The following is a 21,092-nucleotide window of genomic DNA, read 5'->3' as shown; positions in this document are numbered from 1 at the left end:
TAACGGTAATTAGAGCTTCCTAATGCCTCCAGGTCATTTTCTTTTTCCTTGCGTAACGTAATTTCTATAGGGCTTGTCATCTTTATTAGGAAAATGAATCTAAATCTCGCTGTGCTCTGTCCGCTTTGCCATCCGCCGGAGCCATCCCGAGGAGGGTCAAAGAGGCAGGTCCTCTTCATGGCATGCAAATAAAAAAATTAAAAAATTAAAAAGGGAGGTCAGCCGGAGGCTACGACGGAGGAAATTAATGATTTTTTAAACAGGCGGGGAAGTTTTCGTCGGCCTGGTAACGTAATTCAATTTCTGTCATTAAACCCGCGTCGCTGATGTGGGGCCACTTTTGCCCAACTAAGCAAAATCCTCTTATTAAGCCAGAACTGTCGTTAGCGTAATAATAAAATGAGGATTATATATGAGAGGGGAGGACTGGCTGCAGCCCAGCGGAGACGATGGGGACGCCTGGTGCCGCAGAGCGAGGGAAGGGCAGAGCGGAATTCCGAGCATCCCGAGCACCCAGGACCCCGCGGCGCCTGGGATGGCTGAGGGTGCTCGGCGGAGCTGGGAAGGGGCAGGAATGGGATCTCCCCGCAGGGTCGCATCCTGCACCCTTGGCACCGGGTGCTGCCGATACCCCTGGCAAAAAAAAATCCCTGCCAGCATTGGCGGCTGCGGCCAGATTTCCAGGAAAACATCCCATCCCTGTTTAAACCATCCTGAGTTTTTTTGGCTGGGGGTAATTTTCCTTCTCGCTGCTGCAAGGGGGGATGCACAAGCAGGCGAGGCCGCTGCCGTGCCCACCTCAGCCTCATCCTTCCCTCCCTGCAGCGCCTGGGGAAGGGTTAGGAAAAGCACTTGCACCCTCCCGTGCCTGCGGCCACGAACTGCAGGGCGGCGGGGAAGCGTGGCTGGGTCCCCCGTGGCACACGGCACCGGCCAGCCCACGCGCGGGAGGAACGGAGGGTGCAGCGAGGGGGTCTTGGGCTCTTCTCCCAAGTAGATAACGATAGGATGAGAGGAAATGGGCTCAAGCTGCACCAGGGGAGGTTTAGGTTGGAAATTAGGAAAAATTTCTTCATGGAAAGGGTGGTCAAGAATTGGAACAGGCTGCCCAGAGAGGTGGGGGAGTCCCCATCCCTGGAGGGGTTCAAAAAACGGGCAGAGGTGGCACTTGGGGACATGGTTTAGTGGGCATGGGGGTGTTGGGTTGATGGTTGGGCTGATGATCTTAGAGCTCCTTTCCAACCTTAGTCATTCCCAGTTTTTACTTTCATTATAAATGATCCAGCCACCAAGCCAGGAAACATGGAATTGCTACTCTCCCCTTAATGGGTTTAGCGGTGGACTTGGCAGTGTTGGGTTAATGGTTGGACTGGATGATCTTAAAGGTCTTTTCCAACCTAAACTATTCGATGATTCTAATATTCTATGAATCATCACCATCCCCTCAATGCTGGCACTCCCAAGATGGTTTCCTTCCACCGCAGCGTCTCAGCAGAAAGCACCCCCAAAAATACCTTCCTTCCCTGCGCCGTGGGGCAGGAGGTGTCCCGGGGATGGATGGTCCCGCAGCGCTCCGGGGTGGGAAGCCAAGGGGCAGCTCCTGCCCTGCGGGGCTCGCGCGGAGGTCGCCGGACCAGGGCCAAAGCAGCAGGTCAGAGGATTAATCATTCAAAAAGCAGGTTGAACCTTCAGGCTGGAACCTGCTTAGTAATTAGAGCCGGAGGTTGTCCTGTGCATGGGAAGGCGGCGAGGGCGATGCCACGGGACACGAGCCAGCGGCAGGGCAGGAGGGAGACGTGGCGCTGGCTCCCGCGCTCCAGAGCGGACTTTACCCCCTTGGAGGAGGGAACTGGAGTCCGGCAAAGCCCAGCTCGACTCTCCAGCCTCCATGAACCCGGTATCTGACCCTGCCGGGGCGAAGAAACCTCTGGGAAGGTGGGAAGGGCTGTAGCTTCCAGCCTTGCAGGCAGCTTCATGCAGGGAAACTATCGTGAGGCACCGCTAAAACTCATATCCCTTCTGCCCAGAAAATCCTGCCAGCCCAGAAGATACTAAGAACACGCTATGAAACAAGCTAAAATCAGCTTCAGGCGGGCAAAAACACTAACTGGAGTGAAAAGGAAACCTCCCCCAAGTTTCCCAATGGAAGTTCTGACCCTGAGAATGCCCAAAGGCCTCCAACGCATCGGCATCCCCCTTTCACGCGGCAAAACCCTGGGTAACGGTAGCAGATACAGGATAAACCCACACACCCCTGCCTCAGGCCAACCCTTTGGGCTCAAGCTGCGCCAGGGAGGTTTAGGTTGGATATTGGGAAAAATTCCTTCACGGAAAGGGTGGTCAAGCATTGGAACAGGCTGCCCAGAGAGGTGGTGGAGTCACCATCCCTGGAAGTGTTCAAAAAACGGGCAGAGGTGGCACTTGGGGACATGGTTCAGTCTGGTCTGCCCTTGATTGGTTTAGTGTAGGTTAATAGTTGGACTGGATGCTCTTTAAGGTCTTTTCCAACCTAAACGATTCTAGGATTCTATGACTCTATGATGCAAGACAGCGTGCGCCCGCACCTCGGGTCACCGGGTCCACGGCTGGAGACAGAGACTCCGCACGAAATCTGCTCCCAGCTTTCTGGCCAGGGCTCTGTACCTGCATTTGTACCTGCCTGTGGGCTTGCCTTGCACACATCCCACCGCCGGCACAGCCTCCCCATCCCTGCAGCCAAAACTGGGGAAACGGAGCAGAGAAGGAATCCCAGGGCAGATCTGCCAGGTGCCAGGGTGCCATCAACCCGTTCTTTTTAAAAAAAAAAAAAAGAGGTTATTTCTCAGACACAGTGAGGTTATTTCTCAGACACAGTGAATCAGCGCTTTATTTTCAGTATTGAAAGAGGTACGAGACCAGCAGTGAGCTCCAGGTAACCAGCTGGCGCGTTGCACTTTTTTTATCGTTGCCCTCGTAACGGTGGGATTGAGGCAAAATTGAGCAGGCGGAGAAAAGCCTCCGACGTGCCCCAAGCGCAGCCTCAGCGAACCACTCGCTAGAGCCGCGCCACCGGACCCACGGGTCAGCAAAAGGTTTGCCATCTTCAAAAATCCCTGCGGATTGATTTCAGAGGATTTGTTTTCTGGGACAAGGGAGGGAAGGCCATGGATCAGATGCTGAATTAAGGAGAAATCAGCGTTGCACAGCCCTTCCGAGCGCAGAGGGGACGCAGACGTGATTCCCAAAGCCTGCGTTGTGCAAAGTGCAGCCCGTGAGCCCGACTCCGGCCTCCCCCGCAGCAGCGTACAGCAAGGAGGAACCGCTGGGGTCTGCAGCACAGTGATAAATCTGCTGCGGGGCCAAGTCAGAATCAAGCCCAGAGGACACGTGAAATCTAGAACCGTCACTACTGTGTGCAAGATGGGTAGAGGGGGTCAAATACCTGGATGCCGTCTAGCAGGACCATAAAATCATCCTTCCCCCAGCACCCTGCAAGGGTTTATATAGGGCAATTCATACCATGATCCCAGCCCAGAATAGCACCAGAGATTAACCCAGGCTCTGACCTCAGCTAATCCAGCTGGAAACGCCAGCAGAGCCACTCTGGATTGCACGGGATCGGCAATCCCGTCAGGATCGGCCGCCCCTGGCTGCGACCTGGGGAGTCAACAGCAAAACCGCCCCAGAGCTCAGCAGAGGCAGCACCGCAGGCACGCGCGCTGCTTCGATGGACAAAACCGTAAAGGACTCGGCAGCAGCTGCTCCCGGCAGAGGTGGGGATGCTGGGGAGAACAGACGGTCGGGGAGGGGGTAAGGGTGGGTAAAATGAAGAGCTGTAGCCTTTGCGTCACCCCAGTTCGTGTGGAACACCCTCAGGCACAGGTCACACAACCCGCACAACCCAGCAAGCACAGAGCTTCAGCAACCCCATTTTCCCCTCGCCTCCTCCGTGCTCCTCCCAGCACCCCAAATTGGAGCAGCCCCGAGGAGGGAACCGGCCCAGGGAAACCAGGAGCTTCTTTGGGGATTCTCTCGCTCCCGGTGTCCCCTTGACCGGACGGTGCACCCCAAATGTGAACGCAGGATCAGCCCAAGAGCAGCGTGCCAAGTAGAGCAGTGTGCCAAGTCGAGCAGCTCGCTTACTTCTCCTTCAGGTCCGTGTCTGTTTTGCCTAAAAGACGGGGAGGAAAAAAAAAAAAAAATCAGGGCTCGTGTTTCCTGCTCCACGACCCCCAGCCCCTTTTATATGGTTGTTTTCCTACGCGCAGCTAACATCTCACAACCAGCGCAGTCCGACGAGCAGGACAGCAAGACGTGGCCGGGGTGCTGCCCTGAACTCGCCCTCCCAAAGCCTTCTTCTGGCTCTGGGGAAGCAAACAGCACAGCGACAACCACGCCAAGAAGCCCTGCCCTGCCCCACACACCCAATCCCTACCCGCAGGGCAGCTGCAATATTCAGAGCTCCCACCTGACTTCCACGAGGAGTCAACCAGCAACCTCTCCCAGCCCTGTTCATGCCACGGACGCGCTCCCTGCCCTCATTTATAGAATCTAGAATCCTAGAATCGTTTCGGTTGGAAAAGACCTTTAGGATCATCCAGTCCAACCATTAACCCAACACTGCCAAGTCCACCACTAAACCAATTAAGGGCAGAGTCATAATTCATTTCATGTTTCCTGCCTTGCTGGCTGGATTCTTTTTTAATGAAAGTAAAAACTAGGAATCACTAAGGTTGGATAGGATCTCTAAGATCATCAGCCCAACCATCAACCCAACCCCACCATGCCCACTAAACCATGTCCCAAAGTGCCACCTCTGCCCATTTTTTGAACACCCCCAGGGATGGGGACTCCACCACCAAGGAATCATGAACCAATTAACTCCAGAAAGTTCTGTCGGCCCAGGTTTTTGAAGTCTGCTTTGATTACCTGCCTGCTATGGCTGTTAATCTGTATTTAATGCAGCTTTCTGCATTTTCATCAGGGCTGTAAGTTATTGCACCTTGCTACCTCAACAGAGGAGGTAATTAATCTAAACGAGGGCCCCCGGGAGCACAGCCATAATCTGCAGTTTCCCATTGACTATAATAGAGGGAACGTCCCGGAAAGGTCCAGCAGCCCTTGGAAACGCACCTCGGCTGGGAGCAATGAGGGGATGTTAGGGACGTGAGCTGGCTGCCCGTGCGAGGTGGTGCAGCGGTGGTCATCAGTCCAACATCAACCCAGCCCCACCATGCCCACTAAACCATGTCCCAAAGTGCCACGTCTGCCCGTTTTTTGAACCCCTCCAGGGATGGGGACTCCCCCACCTCTCTGGGCAGCCTGTTCCAATGCTTGACTCCCCTTTCCGTCAAGAAATTTTTCCTAATTTCCCATCTAAATCTCCCCTGGCGCAGCTTGAGCCCATCTCCTCTCCTCCTATTGCTAGTTACTTGGAACAAGACTACTAACTACTCGGGAGAATTTTGCACCACCAGCAGAAAAACCCCAACGCTCAGCCGCCCCTCGGACACACGGAGACCCGCGGCCGCATCCAGGAGCCCCGGCACATGCTGCATTTCACCATGGGAGGCCAGGGAGCCCCCGCCCAGCCGCCAGCCGAGCGGACCGACACACGTCAGATTTGTTGAGGATGCGAGCGGCTCCTTGGCTTACCTGAACGGCCAGCTACGCCCCACCGAAAGCAGCGCATCGCGCACAGCGTGGCCTGGCTATCAGCGGCTTCCCCAAAAATAACTACGTTGGCTAAACCAGCTGCCAAGCCGCAGCCTGTACCTTTTGGGATGAACTTCAGCGAGCTGCTGAATATTCAGAAGCGGGACTGCCCCCTCTTCGGCCCGTCGTTGAGGAATTCGTGGCCAAGCCCGTTGCCGCACTTGCCGCAAGACACCTAGAAACGCAAGGAGAGGGTTTGGGCAGCAAGTGGTCTTGCTCAGCAGACAGGCTCATGAAAATAAGCCCGTGGGTTTTTTTTTTTATTATTTTTTGCCGCTTCCCGAGGGTTTCAGAATCGGCACCTTTAAAGCCCCCGGCCGCTCCTTGAGCTTGGACACGCTGTCCTCGCGGAGGGTCTCGGTGAAGGCTGGCCACGGGGACGAGTGCTCGTACTTCGCGCGGCTGGAGAACAGCTCATGGCCGCACTTGGCACAGACGTAGATGCCTGGGGAGGGCGGCAGGAGAGGGCTCAGTGCTGGGGGGCAGCCCCCCGGCCCCGCTCCCCGGCCGGCTCCCAGCAGCGATTGCTGGGGATCGGGGAGGGAGGGGGACAGCGGTGGGGACACGGGACGCTCGCGCTGGACTTTGGCGGCGTGGGCTGCTACCACCTACTGCTGCCAGACCCCCAGCGCCAGGCAAGGGAGCGGGAGCTTTTGGGACCCACAACCCCTATAAGGGCTCCTCTGCAGGAGGGGTCCCCTCCAAGCCAGTGCCTATAGGGACCACCCCAGCCCCTACAGGAACACCCCCCCTGGCCCCTATAGGGACCCCCCCAGCCCCTACAGGAACCTCCCCCCCCCCCAGCCCCTATAGGGACCACCCCAGCCCCTACAGGAACCTCCCCCCCCCCAGCCCCTATAGGGACCCCCCCCAGCCCCTACAGGAACCTCCCCCCCCCCAGCCCCTATAGGGACCCCCCCCAGCCCCTACAGGAACCTCCCCCCCCCCCCCAGCCCCTATAGGGACCACCCCAGCCCCTACAGGAACCTCCCCCCCCCCCAGCCCCTATAGGGACCCCCCCAGCCCCTACAGGAACCTCCCAGCCCCTATAGGGACCCCCCCCAGCCCCTACAGGAACCTCCCCCCCCCAGCCCCTATAGGGACCACCCCAGCCCCTACAGGAACCTCCCCCCCCCCCCAGCCCCTATAGGGACCCCCCCCAGCCCCTACAGGAACCTCCCCCCCCCCCCCCCCAGCCCCTATAGGGACCCCCCCAGCCCCTACAGGAACCTCCCCCCCCCCAGCCCCTATAGGGACCCCCCCAGCCCCTACAGGAACCTCCCCCCCCCCCAGCCCCTATAGGGACCACCCCAGCCCCTACAGGAACCTCCCCCCCCCCCAGCCCCTATAGGGACCCCCCCAGCCCCTACAGGAACCTCCCCGCCCCCCCCCAGCCCCTATAGGGACCCCCCCAGCCCCTACAGGAACCTCCCCCCCCCCAGCCCCTATAGGGACCCCCCCCAGCCCCTACAGGAACCTCCCCCCCCCCAGCCCCTATAGGGACCACCCCAGCCCCTACAGGAACCTCCCCCCCCAGCCCCTATAGGGACCACCCCAGCCCCTACAGGAACCTCCCCCCCCAGCCCCTACAGGGACCACCCCAGCCCCTACAGGGACCACCCCCCCCCAGCCCCTACAGGGACACCCTCCCCCCCCAGCCCCTACAGGGACCCCCCCCCAGCCCCTACAGGGACCCCCCCAGCCCCTACAGGGACCATCCCCCCCCGCTCCTATAGGGACCCCCCCCAGCCCCTACAGGGACCATCCCCCCCCAGCCCCTATAGGGACCCCCCCCAGCCCCTACAGGGACACCCTCCCCCCCCAGCCCCTACAGGGACACCCTCCCCCCCCAGCCCCTATAGGGACCACCCCAGCCCCTACAGGGACCCCCCCCAGCCCCTACAGGGACACCCCCCCCCCAGCCCCTATAGGGACACCCTCAGCCCCTACAGAGACCCGCCCCCAGCCCCTATAGGGACCTCCCCAGCCCCTACAGAGACACCCCCCCCCCCAGCCCCTACAGGAACCTCCCCCCCCCCAGCCCCTATAGGGACCACCCCAGCCCCTACAGGGACCACCCCCCCCGCTCCTATAGGGACCACCCCAGCCCCTACAGGAACCTCCCCCCCCAGCCCCTACAGGGACCACCCCAGCCCCTACAGGGACCACCCCCCCAGCCCCTACAGGGACCACCCCCCCCCAGCCCCTACAGGGACCACCCCCCCCCAGCCCCTACAGGGACCACCCCCCCCCAGCCCCTACAGGGACACCCTCCCCCCCCAGCCCCTACAGGGACCATCCCCCCCCGCTCCTATAGGGACCCCCCCCAGCCCCTACAGGAACCTCCCCCCTCAGCCCCTATAGGGACCCCCCCAGCCCCTACAGGGACACCCTCCCCCCCCAGCCCCTATAGGGACCACCCCAGCCCCTACAGGGACCCCCCCCAGCCCCTACAGGGACACCCCCCCCCCCAGCCCCTATAGGGACACCCTCAGCCCCTACAGAGACCCGCCCCCAGCCCCTATAGGGACCTCCCCAGCCCCTACAGAGACACCCCCCCCCCCAGCCCCTACAGGGACCTCCCCCCCCCAGCCCCTACAGGGACCTCCCCAGCCCCTACAGGGACCCCCCCAGCCCCACCTTTGCAGGCAGCATCTCCCCCCTCTCCCTTCCCCAGCCCCACGCGGGGGATCCCCCAACAAGGACCCCAGAGAGGGGACCCCCAGCGCGGTCCCCTCGGGTGGAGGATGCCTCGCAGGAAGGACCCCCCACCCCCCTGCACCCCGGGGGCCGCAGCCCCTGCGGGGGACACCCTGGCCCCACGGGGGGGGACCCCCAGACCCCACGGGGAGCCTCCAGACCCCTCGGGGGGCTTCCCCCGCAGCACCCCCGGCCCTGCTCACCCGGCTGGAAGTGATCCTTGAAGAGCTCGCCCCCGAGGAAGGAGCAGAAGGACATGGCTGCCCCCGCACAGGCCCCGCCCCTTCCCCGCCCGGCCCCGCCCCTTCCCCGCTCTGACCCCGCCCCTTCCCCTCCCCGGCCCCGCCTCCGCCGCAGCGCCGCCCCGCCGCCGGCAGGGGGCGCTGTGGGGCAGGCGGTCCCGGGGGGGTCCCGGTACCGGGGGGGGGCGGGTCCCGGTACCGGAGGGGGCCCCGCTCCGCCCCCCCCCCCGCGCCCGCCCCCGTCACGGGAAAGCCCGGGCCGGGCCCCGCAGCCCCCGCGGAGGCGTCGCGGGTGGGGAGGGGGCCGTGGGGGCCGCCCCGGCGGGCTGCGGGCGGGGGGCGGGGCGGGGCGGGGCGGGGAGCCGGCACCGTCCTGCGGATGCTCCGGTACCGCCGGCTGGAGCGGGGCGAGCTCCTGCCCGGCACCGCTCATCCACACCCGGCACCGGCACCGGCACCGGGACGGTCCCTCCGCCCCCGGCACCTGCACCGGGACCGACCCCCCTCTCCCGGCACCGGCATCAGCCCTTGGATCCCGGCACCGCGACCGGCCGGCCTCCTCCAGCGCCGGCACCATCTCTTCTTCCCGGGCACCGGGACGGACGCTTCCCCGGACACCGGGACGGACCGTTCCCCGGACACCGGGACCGACCCTTCCCGGGCACCGGGACCGACCCTATCCCGGCACCGTGACCGACCCTTCCCGGGCACCGGGACCGACCCTTCCCCGACACCGGGACCGACCCTTCCCCGACACCGGGACCGACCCTATCCCGGCACCGGGACCGACCCTATCCCGGCACCGTGACCGACCCTTCCCGGGCACCGGGACCGACCCTTCCCCGACACCGGGACCGACCCTATCCCGGCACCGTGACCGACCCTTCCCGGGCACCGGGACCGACCCTTCCCCGACACCGGGACCGACCCTTCCCCGGGCACCGGGACCGACCCTTCCCGGGCACCGTGACCGACCCTTCCCCGGCTCCCCGGGGCCTCCCGTCTGGCCCAGGTACCGGCGCTGCGGGAGCGGGGGTCCCGCGGGGAGGGGGCCGGGGCAGCCCCAGTCCCCTGCCCGGGTGGGCGATGGCGCGGGGCAGCCCTGGGGACCACCGGGGGTTCCCCCGCCACGCACACGCCAGGCTCGCAGTGGGTGGGGTGCGGGTTCGGTGGGGACCCCCCGTCCCGCCACCCCTGGAGCGCGGAGCCAGGGGTCACCCGTGGGGACCCTCCCCACGGGGGCCAGCGCCGGGGGCTGAGCTGTGTCCCTTCGTGGGGTGCGTGGGGCTCCCGGAGAAGGCGGAGGCAGCAGCCCGGCGTGTGGCAAGGTAAGGGCTTCGAAGGTGAACTGCCAGCTCCTTGGCAGGCTCCGGGAGGGGATGAGCTGCGCGCGGCTTCCTTTTCCTTCCAAAAACCCAGCACAAGTCTCTTCTTCCCTAGTCTGATCCCAGGATACCTTGGCAGAGCCCTCATCCGGTGGGCTCTCGTGGAAATCGCACCTTCCTCGGTGCAAGAGCAAAAACGCCGGCGCCCTTCGGGCAGAGGCCGGGGACTGTCCCAAGGCGCTGGCCCTGCCACCGCGGCAGAGCGCTTGGCCGGGTCCCTGCTCCCCGATGCCCACGGACGTGTCCGTCAGCCTGGAGCTCACCCCGGGGCCGTGCCCGGTGCGGAAACCCCCGCATGCGGCCGGCGCTGGCGACGTTCCTGCCCGCTGGATGCTGCCGGCTTGAATTAGGTCAGGCTTCCATCTCGGGCAGGCTGAGCTCCCCTCTCCAGCCCCAGGGATTGATGATTCCTGGCAGGCTCCCGGGCAAGGGGGAGGAAGGGGCTCTCGCTGCGGCGCGGCAGGGAGCCGAGGACGCGCCGCGTCAGCGCGCGGAGAACGGGTGACGCGCTGCTTTGAAAGCACCTTCCTTACGATCCGGCGAGATCAGACGAGCGGGGTGTCAGGAGAGGCTCCAAATAGACTCGAGGGACGCGTACACCTTCACGGCGTGGATTTTCAGCCAGCGGAAGGAGCCGCAACGGCCACCGGGCCCCCGTACCCCAGCAGCATCGTCCACCCGGACGCCTGCTGCTAACCAGAAAGCCTCTTCAGACGGTGAAGCTGCGCCTGTGCTGATGAAGGAGATGGCCGAACCGGCGAAACCAGGGCCGAGACCTCTCATGTGAGCTGCAAGGGCCACACCACGAGCGATGCGAACGTCTCGGGTCGGCCCAAGCTGCCTTTGCTCCCCGATGGCCACCCCGAGTTAGCAGCTGCTCCCGGCATCAGCAGCAGCGTCTGCGCAGGGCGGTGCGGGAGACGGGCAGAGGACGGGGACGGCTGAGACCCGGTGGCGAAGCGGAGTCCGTAGCGGTGGAAAGGCTGAGCCCGGGGACAGCACAGGGTGGCGGGGAGGCTTTGGGAGCGGGTCACTGGGGGACCGGAGCGGGTGCTGGGTGCTGAGGGTGGCTGGCGCTGAGCAGCCCAGCAGGCACAGCCGCCCTGGAGCTCTTTGTGCGGTGCCTGCCCGGCTCCTCGCTCCCCCACTGACATGAAATCCGCTCCAGTATCCACCAGTAAACCCCTTGGGAAGCAGCGATGTGGTGGGGAAGCGGGAGCAGAAGACGGAGCCGGGATCCCGCGCTGCCCTCCCCATTGCCCGAAGTTACGTCTTGAGGTTGCAGCGAGACTTTCTTCAAAGCCCCGCGCTCCTTAATCACAGGCTAACGCGGAGAGCTCTCCAGTTGCAGCGCTAATAACCGCAGCAATTTGGTTTCTGTCGCGGCAGATTATGGAGATAATTAGATGAGGGATTTCCAGCCCGTTTGGCTGGGCGACAAAAGCCTCCTCTGCGCCCAGGCAGAGCTGTGCCACCGGCCCCACCAGCAGCGCCAGCCCTCCGCCCCCAGCGCCGGCACCTCTAATGAACTGGAGAGGGCTGCTGGAAATTAATTTTTCAATTAACTCTCCCTGATTTCACAACAAAAGCAAACGCCAGTCGGGCAGTGCCCACCTGGGAGCGAGCGGCTCAGGGCACTGATGGGGCAGACCCCGGCGTGGGGCGATTTTCTTTTTCCGAGCGGTCTGTAGGTATGGCACCCTGGGCTGAGCTAACGGCGGGGGCACCGCGCCGTGCCATGCTGTGCCGCGGAGGCTCTTGCCACGTCGAAGACAGCAGCCCGGTCCACGCTGGAGCTTGTCTCTGTGTCAGGTCAAGTCCAAGAGCTGAATATGAACAAGAGCTGAGAGCAAGGAGCAGAAATTTGGAGCCTGGCTCCAGTGGAGAGGCTTGCTGATCATAGAATCATAGCATCATAGAATCGTTTAGGTTGGAAAAGCCCTTTAAGATCATCCAGTCCAACCATTAACCTACACTGCCAAGCCCACACTAAACCAATCAAGGGTAGACCAGACTGAACCATGTCCCCAAGTGCCACCTCTGCCCGTTTTTTGAACCCCCTCCAGGGATGGGGACTCCCCCACCTCTCTGGGCAGCCTGTTCCAATGCTTGACCACCCTTTCCATGAAGAAATTTTTCCTAATATCCAACCTAAACCTCCCCCGGTGCAGCTTAAGCCCATTTCCTCTCATCCTATCACTAGTTCCTTGGGAGAAGAGCCCAGCACCCCCTCCCTGCCCCCTCCTGTCAGGAGCTGCAGAGCGATGAGGTCTCCCCTCAGCCTCCTCTTCTCCAGGCTGAACACCCCCAGCTCCCCCAGCCGCTCCCCACCAGCCCTGTGCTCCAGACCCTGCCCCAGCTCCGCTGCCCTTCCCTGGCCACGCCCCAGCACCTCAGTGATGTTCGTGGCTTCGGTGTTTTCGAGAGCGGCGAGGGCGCTCGGCAGTGGTTAGGGATCTTGTCTCCCTGCCCAGCTGGGGCACGTGCAGCTCTCGGGGCTCCGCAGCGATGCGACCTTCCCGGGACGCCTGTCCGAAGCCGCTGCCGTCCCCATCCGTCCATCACCCAGCTGTGCTCACCCAGCTACCCCCCGGCATTTGACAAAAATGCTTGCAAGGACCTTCATATTCGGTCTATCCTACAACGAGCAAGGAGAATCCCCCCCGCGCGCCCCCACCCTGCGCATCCCCGTGGCCAGGGGCTGGGGACGGGCTCTGGGCTGGAAGGAGGGTTAGCGCTGACGCCGGGGAGCTGGCTCCAGGGGCACCTCTGGGCTCCGCATTTGCTCTCTGAAGCCTGAGCCAGCAGCGAAGCCTTCACCGGGGCTGCTCCGCGTGGGCCCTGCACCTCGGGGTGCCGGTGGTCCAGCCGTGGCTCCCAGCGGGGTCCGTCCCGGTGCTCCCCACCCTCCGGCCACCCACGCTCCCCAGAGGTGGCCGCGTTTCAGCAGCGCGTCTACAGCCCCCGCCGCACTTGACGTCCCTGCCAGATGAAAACTCCCATACAAACCCAGGCTATTATTATCTCCGTCTTCCACTGTGCTAATGGTCTCTCAGGAAACAGCCTTCTTTTTTTTTTTTTTTTTTTTTTAGCTTTTAAAACCCACGAATACCGGAGCGGTGGTAACGAAAAGCCAGGCACGACGGAGCAGAACGCCGCGCCTTCGCCAAGCGCAGGGGAGCCGGCGTCCCCCTGAGCCGGCGGGGACGGGCAGCGGCTGCCGGGCAGGAGCAGCCGAGGAGCAGCCCCGGGGCTTTCGGGTAGGCATGGCTGAGGGCTGGGGAGGGCGACCGGCAGCACTGGGAATACTGGGGGATGGCTGTGGCATGGGGCCACCGCACCGGGATGAGGGGCAAGTGGGGGTCCTGGCTGCCCCCAACCTGCTTGGGTGGGAGGGGTACAGGGTCCCGCAGCACTGGGGAAGGGGTCCTTTCTTAGGGCCAGCTTTGCCGCTCCTTTTCCTCTGCTCGCTCCCTGTTTTGGTGTTCCGGTGCTTTGCGCGGTGCCCTGGACCGCTCCGTGTGCAGGCGGTGCTGGCAGTGCCGGCAGCCCTGCCCACGGGCTGGATGGCTCCGCAGCCGGGCTTTCTGCCGGGTGCTGGGTGTCGCCGGGGTGATCACCCGCGGATTGTTTGGGGCTAACAAGTGGCTCCCGTAAATCAGAAGCAAAGCAAAAGCCACAAAGCGTGAGATTATATAAACGGCGCTGGAGGCAGCTGCGGCACAGCCTGTAATTAATTCGTGGTGGTGAAGTGCTTTGAAGATCCAGGGCGATGCAGATGCCGGGTGTGAGGCAGCCCGAGGGGCAGCACCCACCGGCGGCGGGGCCCTGCTCAGCCCCGGCTCCCGCGGGACAGTATCCCCGCTCCGGCCGCAGGGATGCTGCAAGGGGAAGGGGGCCGTGGCGGGGCTCGAGCACCCCACGAACCCGCTGGGTGCTGGGCTCAGCCCCACGACGGCCCTGCAGAGCCCCTCCTGCAGCCTCCATCCTCCCCCCCAAAATCACGCACGCTCGTCTTGGGAGCAGAGCCGGCCCCGTTGCTTCGGCAGGCGTGCAGCAATGGAGGGATCGCGGTGGCTGTTGGGGATGGGACGACACTTTGCCGTGGCCGGGAACGCCCTCAGGGCTACGGAAACTTTATGTGTTAGGAAAACTTTTGTGCCCCTCCAGTAAAAACAGAGATTACCGACCCCCTGCTTCCAGAGCATCCTCGCGCTGAAGCGGGGCCACAGCGTGGGCTTGTTTCTTTTCAGGTTTATGCAATGCATTAAGCAAGGGCCAAACCGCCGTCGGTTAAGTGAGAAACATTTAGAGGAGCCAGAGCGTCCTGCCCGCTGGTGTTGCACCCCTCAGCCCCTGTGCTTGCACTGGGATCAACGTCATGTCCCGATGCGGGAAAATCCCCCTTGTTTCGCTGCAGACCTGGCTCCTGGCTCCGGGTTCTTGGAGGCCCCGTTGCTAATTGCCTGGCTGAGGTTTATCCTCGTTATGCAAATGGTTCCCCGCACGCTAGCACTGAGCTCATCTTGCTGCGGTGCCTTCTCCGTCCCATCCCTGCCGGGAAGCGCAGGGAGAGCCACAAGCCTCCTGTCCGCTGGCAGCCCCATGGCCCCAAGGGCATCCCGAAATAGGGATGCGCCAGCCTGCAGTGACGAGGTCCCCAGGGACCCCCCCGCTCCGGCTCGGCAGCTCGTTGGTGACACTGATGGGGAAGGCAGGACCGGGGCAGGGAGGTGGCACGAAGCTGAGCCGCTTCCTCCCGTTCCCTCAGCAGCACCGGCGCCGTCAGCGATGCGAGCGATGGCAGACCAGGCTGCGGCGGCAGCGGACGCCTCTCCAACCCTGGCACCGTCCCCGGGCTCGCCTCGGCGCGGGGACGCCGATGGGCTAACGCCCCATCCCGCTGGCACCAGGGAGGATGGCGGCGGCCGGGACGGCTGCGGGCTCGTTTGCGCCGTGGACGGGGACACGAAGCCTCCTGCTTCGCCCCAGCCCGGGGGGATGCTCCTGGCCGACCTCCCGCGGACCCCCCAGCCCCGGCTGAGCCCGGCCAAGTCACGCACGGCCCCGTCCTCACCCAGCGTCTCCCCGTCGGAGAGCCGCGCCGCCCTGCTGCGGCTGCGGGAGGCCAGGCTGGAGGAGACCAAGAGGCGGCTGTCGGAGGCCGTGCAGGAGCCCCTCAGCCGGCTCAGCCGGCTCATGGCCGAGGAGAGCGGCCCCGCGCCCCGGGGGAAGGCGGGCGCCGGGGGGCAGGAGGGGTGCCGTGGGGCCGGGGGCCGCCGGGCACGGGACTGGAGCCCCTGGGAGCCCACCCTGAACTGCCGCTACGAGATCTGCTCCTACGGGGACGTGATCCAGGTGGTGGAGGTGGCGCGGCGGGATGCCGAACCCCGGCTGCCACCCCACGAGGAGCCGCCGGCGGCACGGCCGGTGGCCACGGTGCCGGGCAGAGCCCTCGCCTCCATCGCCCTCCTCGCCTACGGCTACTTCGTCCTGCCGCTGCCGCCCTACGCTGCCGGCCTCTGCCTGGGGCTCATCTGCGGGCTGGTGCTGGGCTTCCTCGCCATCCTCCTCCTCATGCCGAAGCCTCCGCTGGCGGCACGGGGCCCACGGGGCCGCCTGCGCCCCGAGCTGCTCCCGGGGGAGCCATGGGAAACCCAGCGCCTCCAGGTAGGAGAGGGGTGGTCTGGGATGGGGTGCGGGGTGGCAGCTGGAGGGGACCCCAGGGTTCGGGGTGCTGAGCCCGTGGCGGGTGCAGGCTGCTGCCCCGTACGGCACAGGGCGAAGCAGCCGGCTCCCTCTCCTCCCGCCCAGGGCTGGATGAACCAGCTGCACGTCTACGACCCCGAGCTTTTCCACCCCTCGCTCACGCACTCGGTGCTCGCCACGCTGGATGGGGCCACCCTCAAGCTCTCCTACCCCAAGAGCAACATCCCGCGCCGAGCCACCTTCGAGGAGGAAATCCTCGATGCCACCTTCGTCAGCCACCGCTGCTATGACCTGACCAACGCCAAGGTGAGCCCGGTGGTGCCAAGGACCCTCCCGCGGGGACCCCCGGCACCCCACGCCTTGGCCCGGCCTCACCGCTGCTCTCGCTGTTGCAGGTCTTCCTCTGCCCCCCCAGCTTGGCCCGAAAGCGGACGTGGAACCAAAAATACCCCATCTGCGTCCTCCTCCCCGACCCAGTGGAGGTGGAGTGCAGGAGCGGCGAGGAGCACGACACGGAGCTGCAGAGGGACGAAGGGACAAAGAAGGCGCCAGTGCCGGGGCACGATGTCCCGGGGGACTGCAGGGAGAGGTGCCTGTACCTTTTTGGGCGGACAGGGAGGGAGAAGGAGGAGTGGTACCAGCACCTCGTGCGAGCCTCCCGTGGGACACCCAGCAGCAGCCGCGGTGAAGCCAGGGCAGGTGAGGAGCAGCCATCGTGGCCTTCATGGTAGTGAAGTAGTGAGGTGGGTGTTGGTCTCTTCTCCCAAGGAACAAGCAATAGGACAAGAGGAAATGGCCTCGAGTTGTGTCAGGGAGGTTTAGATTGGATATTAGGAAAATTTCATTACGGAAAGGGTGGTCAAGCACTGGAACAGGCTGCCCAGAGAGGTGGGGGAGTCCCCACCCCTGGAGGTGTTCAAAAAACGGGCAGAGGTGGCACTTTGGGACATGGTTTAGTGGGCATGGTGGTGTTGGGTTGATGGTTGGGCTGATGATCTTAGATGATCCTTTCCAACCTTAATGATTCTGTTCTACTCTGTCCTCTGCTCTGTGCCGGCACTGATCCGGGGCGGGAGCTGCACGTGTGCCAGGAGGACAAGGCCATGGTAGGCAGCAGTGAGCGTGGGGGGACAGGAAGGAGACCAGAGCATGGCCAAGAGCATTTGCAGCAGCAGGGAGAGCCTGGAGGAGCCCCCTCGCCAGCATAGGCTGGGTGGCACGTCACTGGCATCACGGACGGGCAGCACGTCACCTCTCACGCCACCCTGACCCGCTCATGTCCCCATGCCCGCAGGCGTGGGACCGGCTCCGCGGAGCAGCGGCAGCAGCAGCGGAGGGAGCGCCGAGGACATCCCCTCCGCTGTCCCACCCAAGGACCTGACGGGAAGCGTCCGACAGAAGATTTTCCTGGATTACAGCACCTACATGGCCCGATTCGTGCCAGTACAGGTGGGGGGCACCCCGGAGCGGAGCCCCTCGCACGGAGCACTGGGCAGCCCCACGCACACAAAGGTGAGTGGGACAAATCCAGCACTGGGAGCGGGACGTGAGCGCTAAGCAGAGGCTGATGGACCCTGCTGCCTCTTCTCGTCCTGTGGTTCCTCCCCTCCCTCTCGGTGCCGCGGTTTGAGCAGCCACGCCGTGGTGCAGGGGAGCACCCAGCCAGCAGGTCCCACCGCTGGTGGGGCCACCTCGCTCCAGGGGCTCGTGGCTTCTGTCCCCCCGCAGCTCGGCGAGGACACGGCCAGGAGCAGCGAGGGGTGCATGGCCTGGATGAACGCGCTGGTGGGGCGCATCTTCTGGGACTTCCTCCGGGAGCGATACTGGGCTGAGCAGGTGTCCAGTAAGATCCAGAAGAAGTTGAGCAAGATCAAGGTGAGAGGCGGGAGCATCACAGCACCCGTGGGAGCCCCGTCCTGTCCCCGAGGCCCCACGGCGGGTGCCAGGCTGTGGTGACCATCCCCACGTGGTTTCCCTCCATCAGCTCCCATATTTCATGAATGAGCTGGCGCTGACGGAGCTGGACATGGGCACATCCATCCCCTCGGTCCTCAGGGCCTCCAACCCCACCGTCAATGACCGAGGTAAGAGCCCCGCAGAGCGGCAGGGAGCCCAGGGCTGGCCTCACAGCAGCCGTTATCGAGGTACCAGCATGGTCCCCGAAGCAGGGAGGTTTCGGCAGGCACACAAGCAGCCCTCGGCCCCCGCGGTGCTGACAGGGGCTCGCCCCGTCCTTCTCCCCGGCAGGGCTCTGGGTGGACATGGAGGTCACCTACAGCGGCTCGTTGCAGATGACGCTCGAGACGAAGATGAACCTCTGCAAGCTGGGGAAGGAGAGCGCCGCAGAGGAGAGCGGCCTGGCAGAGGCAGGCAGAGAGGGGTAAGGAGACTGTGCATGGCTGGGTCTCATCCTCCTCCTCCTCTTGCCTGAGCGAGGCGAGAGGGTGCCGGCCGCAGGGCACCCCCGTGATGCTCCTCGGGGCTCGCAGGGCCAGGCCACGGCTGATCCTGCTGGCAGACAGCGATGCGGAGTCGTCCAGCGCCGGCTCCTCCGACGAGGAAGACGTTGCTGCTGCGGAGCCTGCAGGAGCACTGGGGGAGAGGATCCTGCCACCGGGCGCCGAGGGGTAAGGGGCTGTTCGGGGTCTGCACCATGGGGTGTACGGGGAGATGCTGGGGGAGGCACGGTGCTACGCCAGCACGGGGGCTTGGGGACAGTTTTCCCGGGAAGGCACACGCAGGCACGCCGGCACACCATGGCAGCGCTTGGCAGGGGACTCCTGTCCCTGTGGGGTGCCGCGGCAGACGGCTGGGGGATGCCGAAAGCCAGCGCGGCTCTGGGGCTCGCCCTGCTGCTGAGCTGTGGCTCCCCTCGCTTTAGAATCATAGAATCCTAGAATCGTTTAGGTTGGAAAAGACCTTTAAGATCATCCAGTCCAACCATTAACCTACACTACCAAGTCTACTCTAAGCCAATTAAGGGTAGACTAGACTAAACCATGTCCCCAAGTGCCACATCTACCCGTTTTAGCCACGTCAGCGGCAACAGCACGAGCCGGAAGATCCTGCGCTTCGTGGATAAGATCGCCAAGTCCAAGTACTTCCAGAAGGCCACTGAAAACGAGTTCATCAAAAAGAAGATCGAGGAGGTTTCCAACACGCCGCTGCTGCTGACGGTGGAGGTGCAGGAGCTGGCAGGCACCTTGGCCGTGAACATCCCCCCACCACCGACGGACCGTGTCTGGTACCAGCTCCCCTTCCTCCCACGCGGGGACACGCGTGCACCCTCCATCCAGCTCCCCCTGCTCCCTGCGGCTCGGCCAAGGAGCCAGCTCTGGGGCTTCGGGTTCATCTGGGGCATCACCAAGCCAGGGCTGTTCTCCCAAAGGGACTCACAGACCTCAGACTCATTTCTCCGAGTCTCCACCCTGGCCAAGGCAGGATCTGGGGGCCCAGAGCTCCCGCGGCAACCCATCCACCTCCTCCCAGGTCCTTAAATCCTAGCGGTGGGGCCACACGGGCTGTGCCGCATGTTCGGGATGTGATGCTTTCTGCCTCTTTCCTTTCTTCTCGCAGGTACAGCTTCCGAGTCCCACCGCAGCTGGAGCTGAAGGTGCGCCCAAAGCTGGGCGAGCGGGAGGTGACCTTCCTCCATGTCACCGAGTGGATCGAGAAGAAGCTGCAGCACGAATTTCAGGTGCCTGGTCTGTTAAAGGGCTCAGCAAACCCTGCTGAAGCATGGGCATTGCTGCAATCGGGGATAATCAGACCCCAGTTTGGGCTAGGGTTATCTCTATGAAAAGCCAACATCTGATCTGGTCTGTCCAGCTTTGGACAGTCAGGAAACACAACCTAAGTAACCAGCTCCGAGGGCTGGTGCTCTGAGCGCTGGAGTGCTTGAGGAAAAGCGGTTTCCTCCCAGTGTGTGCAGCCCTGCCCCAAGCAGGAGTGTCAGCAAGTTTGGGAGATTCACCATCACAAGGTACCCGCTGGTTTGTTTTCAGCCTCTCGCCTTTGAGACCTCTGGTCAAAGAGCAGAAATGTCCCCACAGAGATTTAGGTACCCAAATCCCTGCAGAGAGGTGCCTGTTTGAATGGCTTCAAAGTGCTGGTCCCTGCCCTCTGCCATGACCACCCTCGAAGCCATACATACAGGTAAGCAGGGCAAAATAAAACCGCTCCTGCTTGTCCCCACCCTGAGATACATCCAGAGCTGGTAATCCTCTAGGGCCAGGCACGGTCACCTGCTGACGAGGGGACGGGAGCCCAGCACCTTCTGTTCACAGCCCTGGTCTCTGTCCCGAGCGTGGCTCCTGCCAAGGCCACCTCCCGTCAGGTAGTGGTATTCAAAACCACTTACTTGTTATTCTGGATTCCTCTTTTCAGAAAATTTTGGTGATGCCAAACATGGACGATCTCATCATTCCCATCATGCGCTCTGGCCTGGAGCCTCAGCCAGCCGCGGGGGCACTGCCCGGGGACCTGCCAGCCAAGGGAGAGAAGCGGCTCTGAAGCGCAGCCCCACGGGCAGGGCAGAGACGCTGCATGTTGCTCAGGGACCTCGCTGGGACACGGAGCCAGCCACAGAGCCAGGCAGGGCGATGCCGTGCGGTCTGAGCTTCTCAGTTCATCTCATCCTCAGCTCTTTTGTAGATGAGCCTCCTCCTTAAATCCCGCAAGCACACGCTCAGAGCAGAACCAGACCCAGGGCAAGGGGTTTGCTGGAGACCCAAGAACTTTGCGCACCTCCTGCCAGGACTCCTGGTCAAGGGGGCAGCTCTGGACAAGCGGTGGGCTGGGCTTTCCACTGTCTGGTTCCCAAAGAGGGTGCAGGACGCCCAGCCCAGTTCTGCACGGAAGGAGTTATGATCACCGCTGATCCAAGACATCGCAGCTCCGAGGCACATCACACCCTCCCTGCAGGCAGCTGGACTGCAAGGAAAACATGGGTGGGAAATTAGTCTAAAATGTGAATAAATCCATCACTGCCCAGTCTTACCTAGCAGCCATCTTATTGTACACAAGTTCCCACATCTGCTGAGGATGCCGGCCGGGATCGTGGGGCTTTGCGCAGAGAGAAGTCCCTGGGTCACACTTTCAGCTCAGCAAAAGGAGTGCTTGGGTGCACGTGTGTGAGAGGAGGTGAGGGGAGAGATGGTCAGTGAGGCTGGGCAGAGGCAGGCAAGGGGGAGGCCCTGTATTCCCAGCAGAAACTGGGGCAGAAGTGCTGGTACCTGCTCTGCTCTCCTCTGGAAGAGGAAGGGGAGTCTTCACTGTGGTTTGGGTGAATGCAGGCAGTGGGGAAAAAATTCACTGAGCAAGGGAAAGGGAGGATCCAGAGGACAGAGAGGACACTTGGCTG

General features: G+C 63.2%; 2 protein-coding genes across 2 annotated transcripts; one reads left to right on the top strand and one right to left on the bottom strand.

Annotated features, from left to right (window-relative positions):
- Window positions 1-4,118: 4,118 nt before the first annotated feature.
- Window positions 4,119-8,652, bottom strand: MSRB1 (methionine sulfoxide reductase B1). The gene is made up of 4 exons (XM_075719060.1): window positions 8,598-8,652; window positions 5,997-6,139; window positions 5,755-5,869; window positions 4,119-4,150 (listed from the first exon to the last, which is right to left on the bottom strand). Exons 1-4 carry the CDS (start codon window positions 8,650-8,652, stop codon window positions 4,119-4,121), a joined length of 345 nt encoding a protein of 114 aa, XP_075575175.1.
- Window positions 8,653-14,812: 6,160 nt separating this feature from the next.
- Window positions 14,813-20,242, top strand: LOC104034008 (testis-expressed protein 2). Its single transcript, XM_075719015.1, has 11 exons — window positions 14,813-15,691; window positions 15,836-16,036; window positions 16,126-16,429; window positions 17,025-17,242; window positions 17,432-17,605; window positions 17,715-17,814; window positions 17,978-18,110; window positions 18,220-18,357; window positions 18,762-18,974; window positions 19,307-19,427; window positions 20,117-20,242. The coding sequence occupies exons 1-11, from the start codon at window positions 14,813-14,815 to the stop codon at window positions 20,240-20,242; spliced, it is 2,607 nt and encodes an 868-aa protein (XP_075575130.1).
- The last annotated feature ends 850 nt before the right edge of the window (window positions 20,243-21,092 follow it).

The sequence above is a fragment of the Pelecanus crispus genome, chromosome 11, assembly GCF_030463565.1.
Source record: "Pelecanus crispus isolate bPelCri1 chromosome 11, bPelCri1.pri, whole genome shotgun sequence".
In the NCBI taxonomy this organism is placed as follows: Eukaryota; Metazoa; Chordata; class Aves; order Pelecaniformes; family Pelecanidae; genus Pelecanus; species Pelecanus crispus.
This window is presented reverse-complemented; position numbering and strand designations above follow the sequence as displayed.

Excerpts from the sequence above, each read along its gene's own strand:
- LOC104034008 (XM_075719015.1), top strand. The coding sequence starts at position 14,813 with ATGCGAGCGATGGCAGACCAGGCTGCGGCGGCAGCGGACGCCTCTCCA. Across the intron at positions 16,037-16,125 it reads ATGACCTGACCAACGCCAAG|GTCTTCCTCTGCCCCCCCAG; the intron begins GTGAGCCCGGTG and ends TCGCTGTTGCAG. Across the intron at positions 19,428-20,116 it reads AGCTGCAGCACGAATTTCAG|AAAATTTTGGTGATGCCAAA; the intron begins GTGCCTGGTCTG and ends TCCTCTTTTCAG.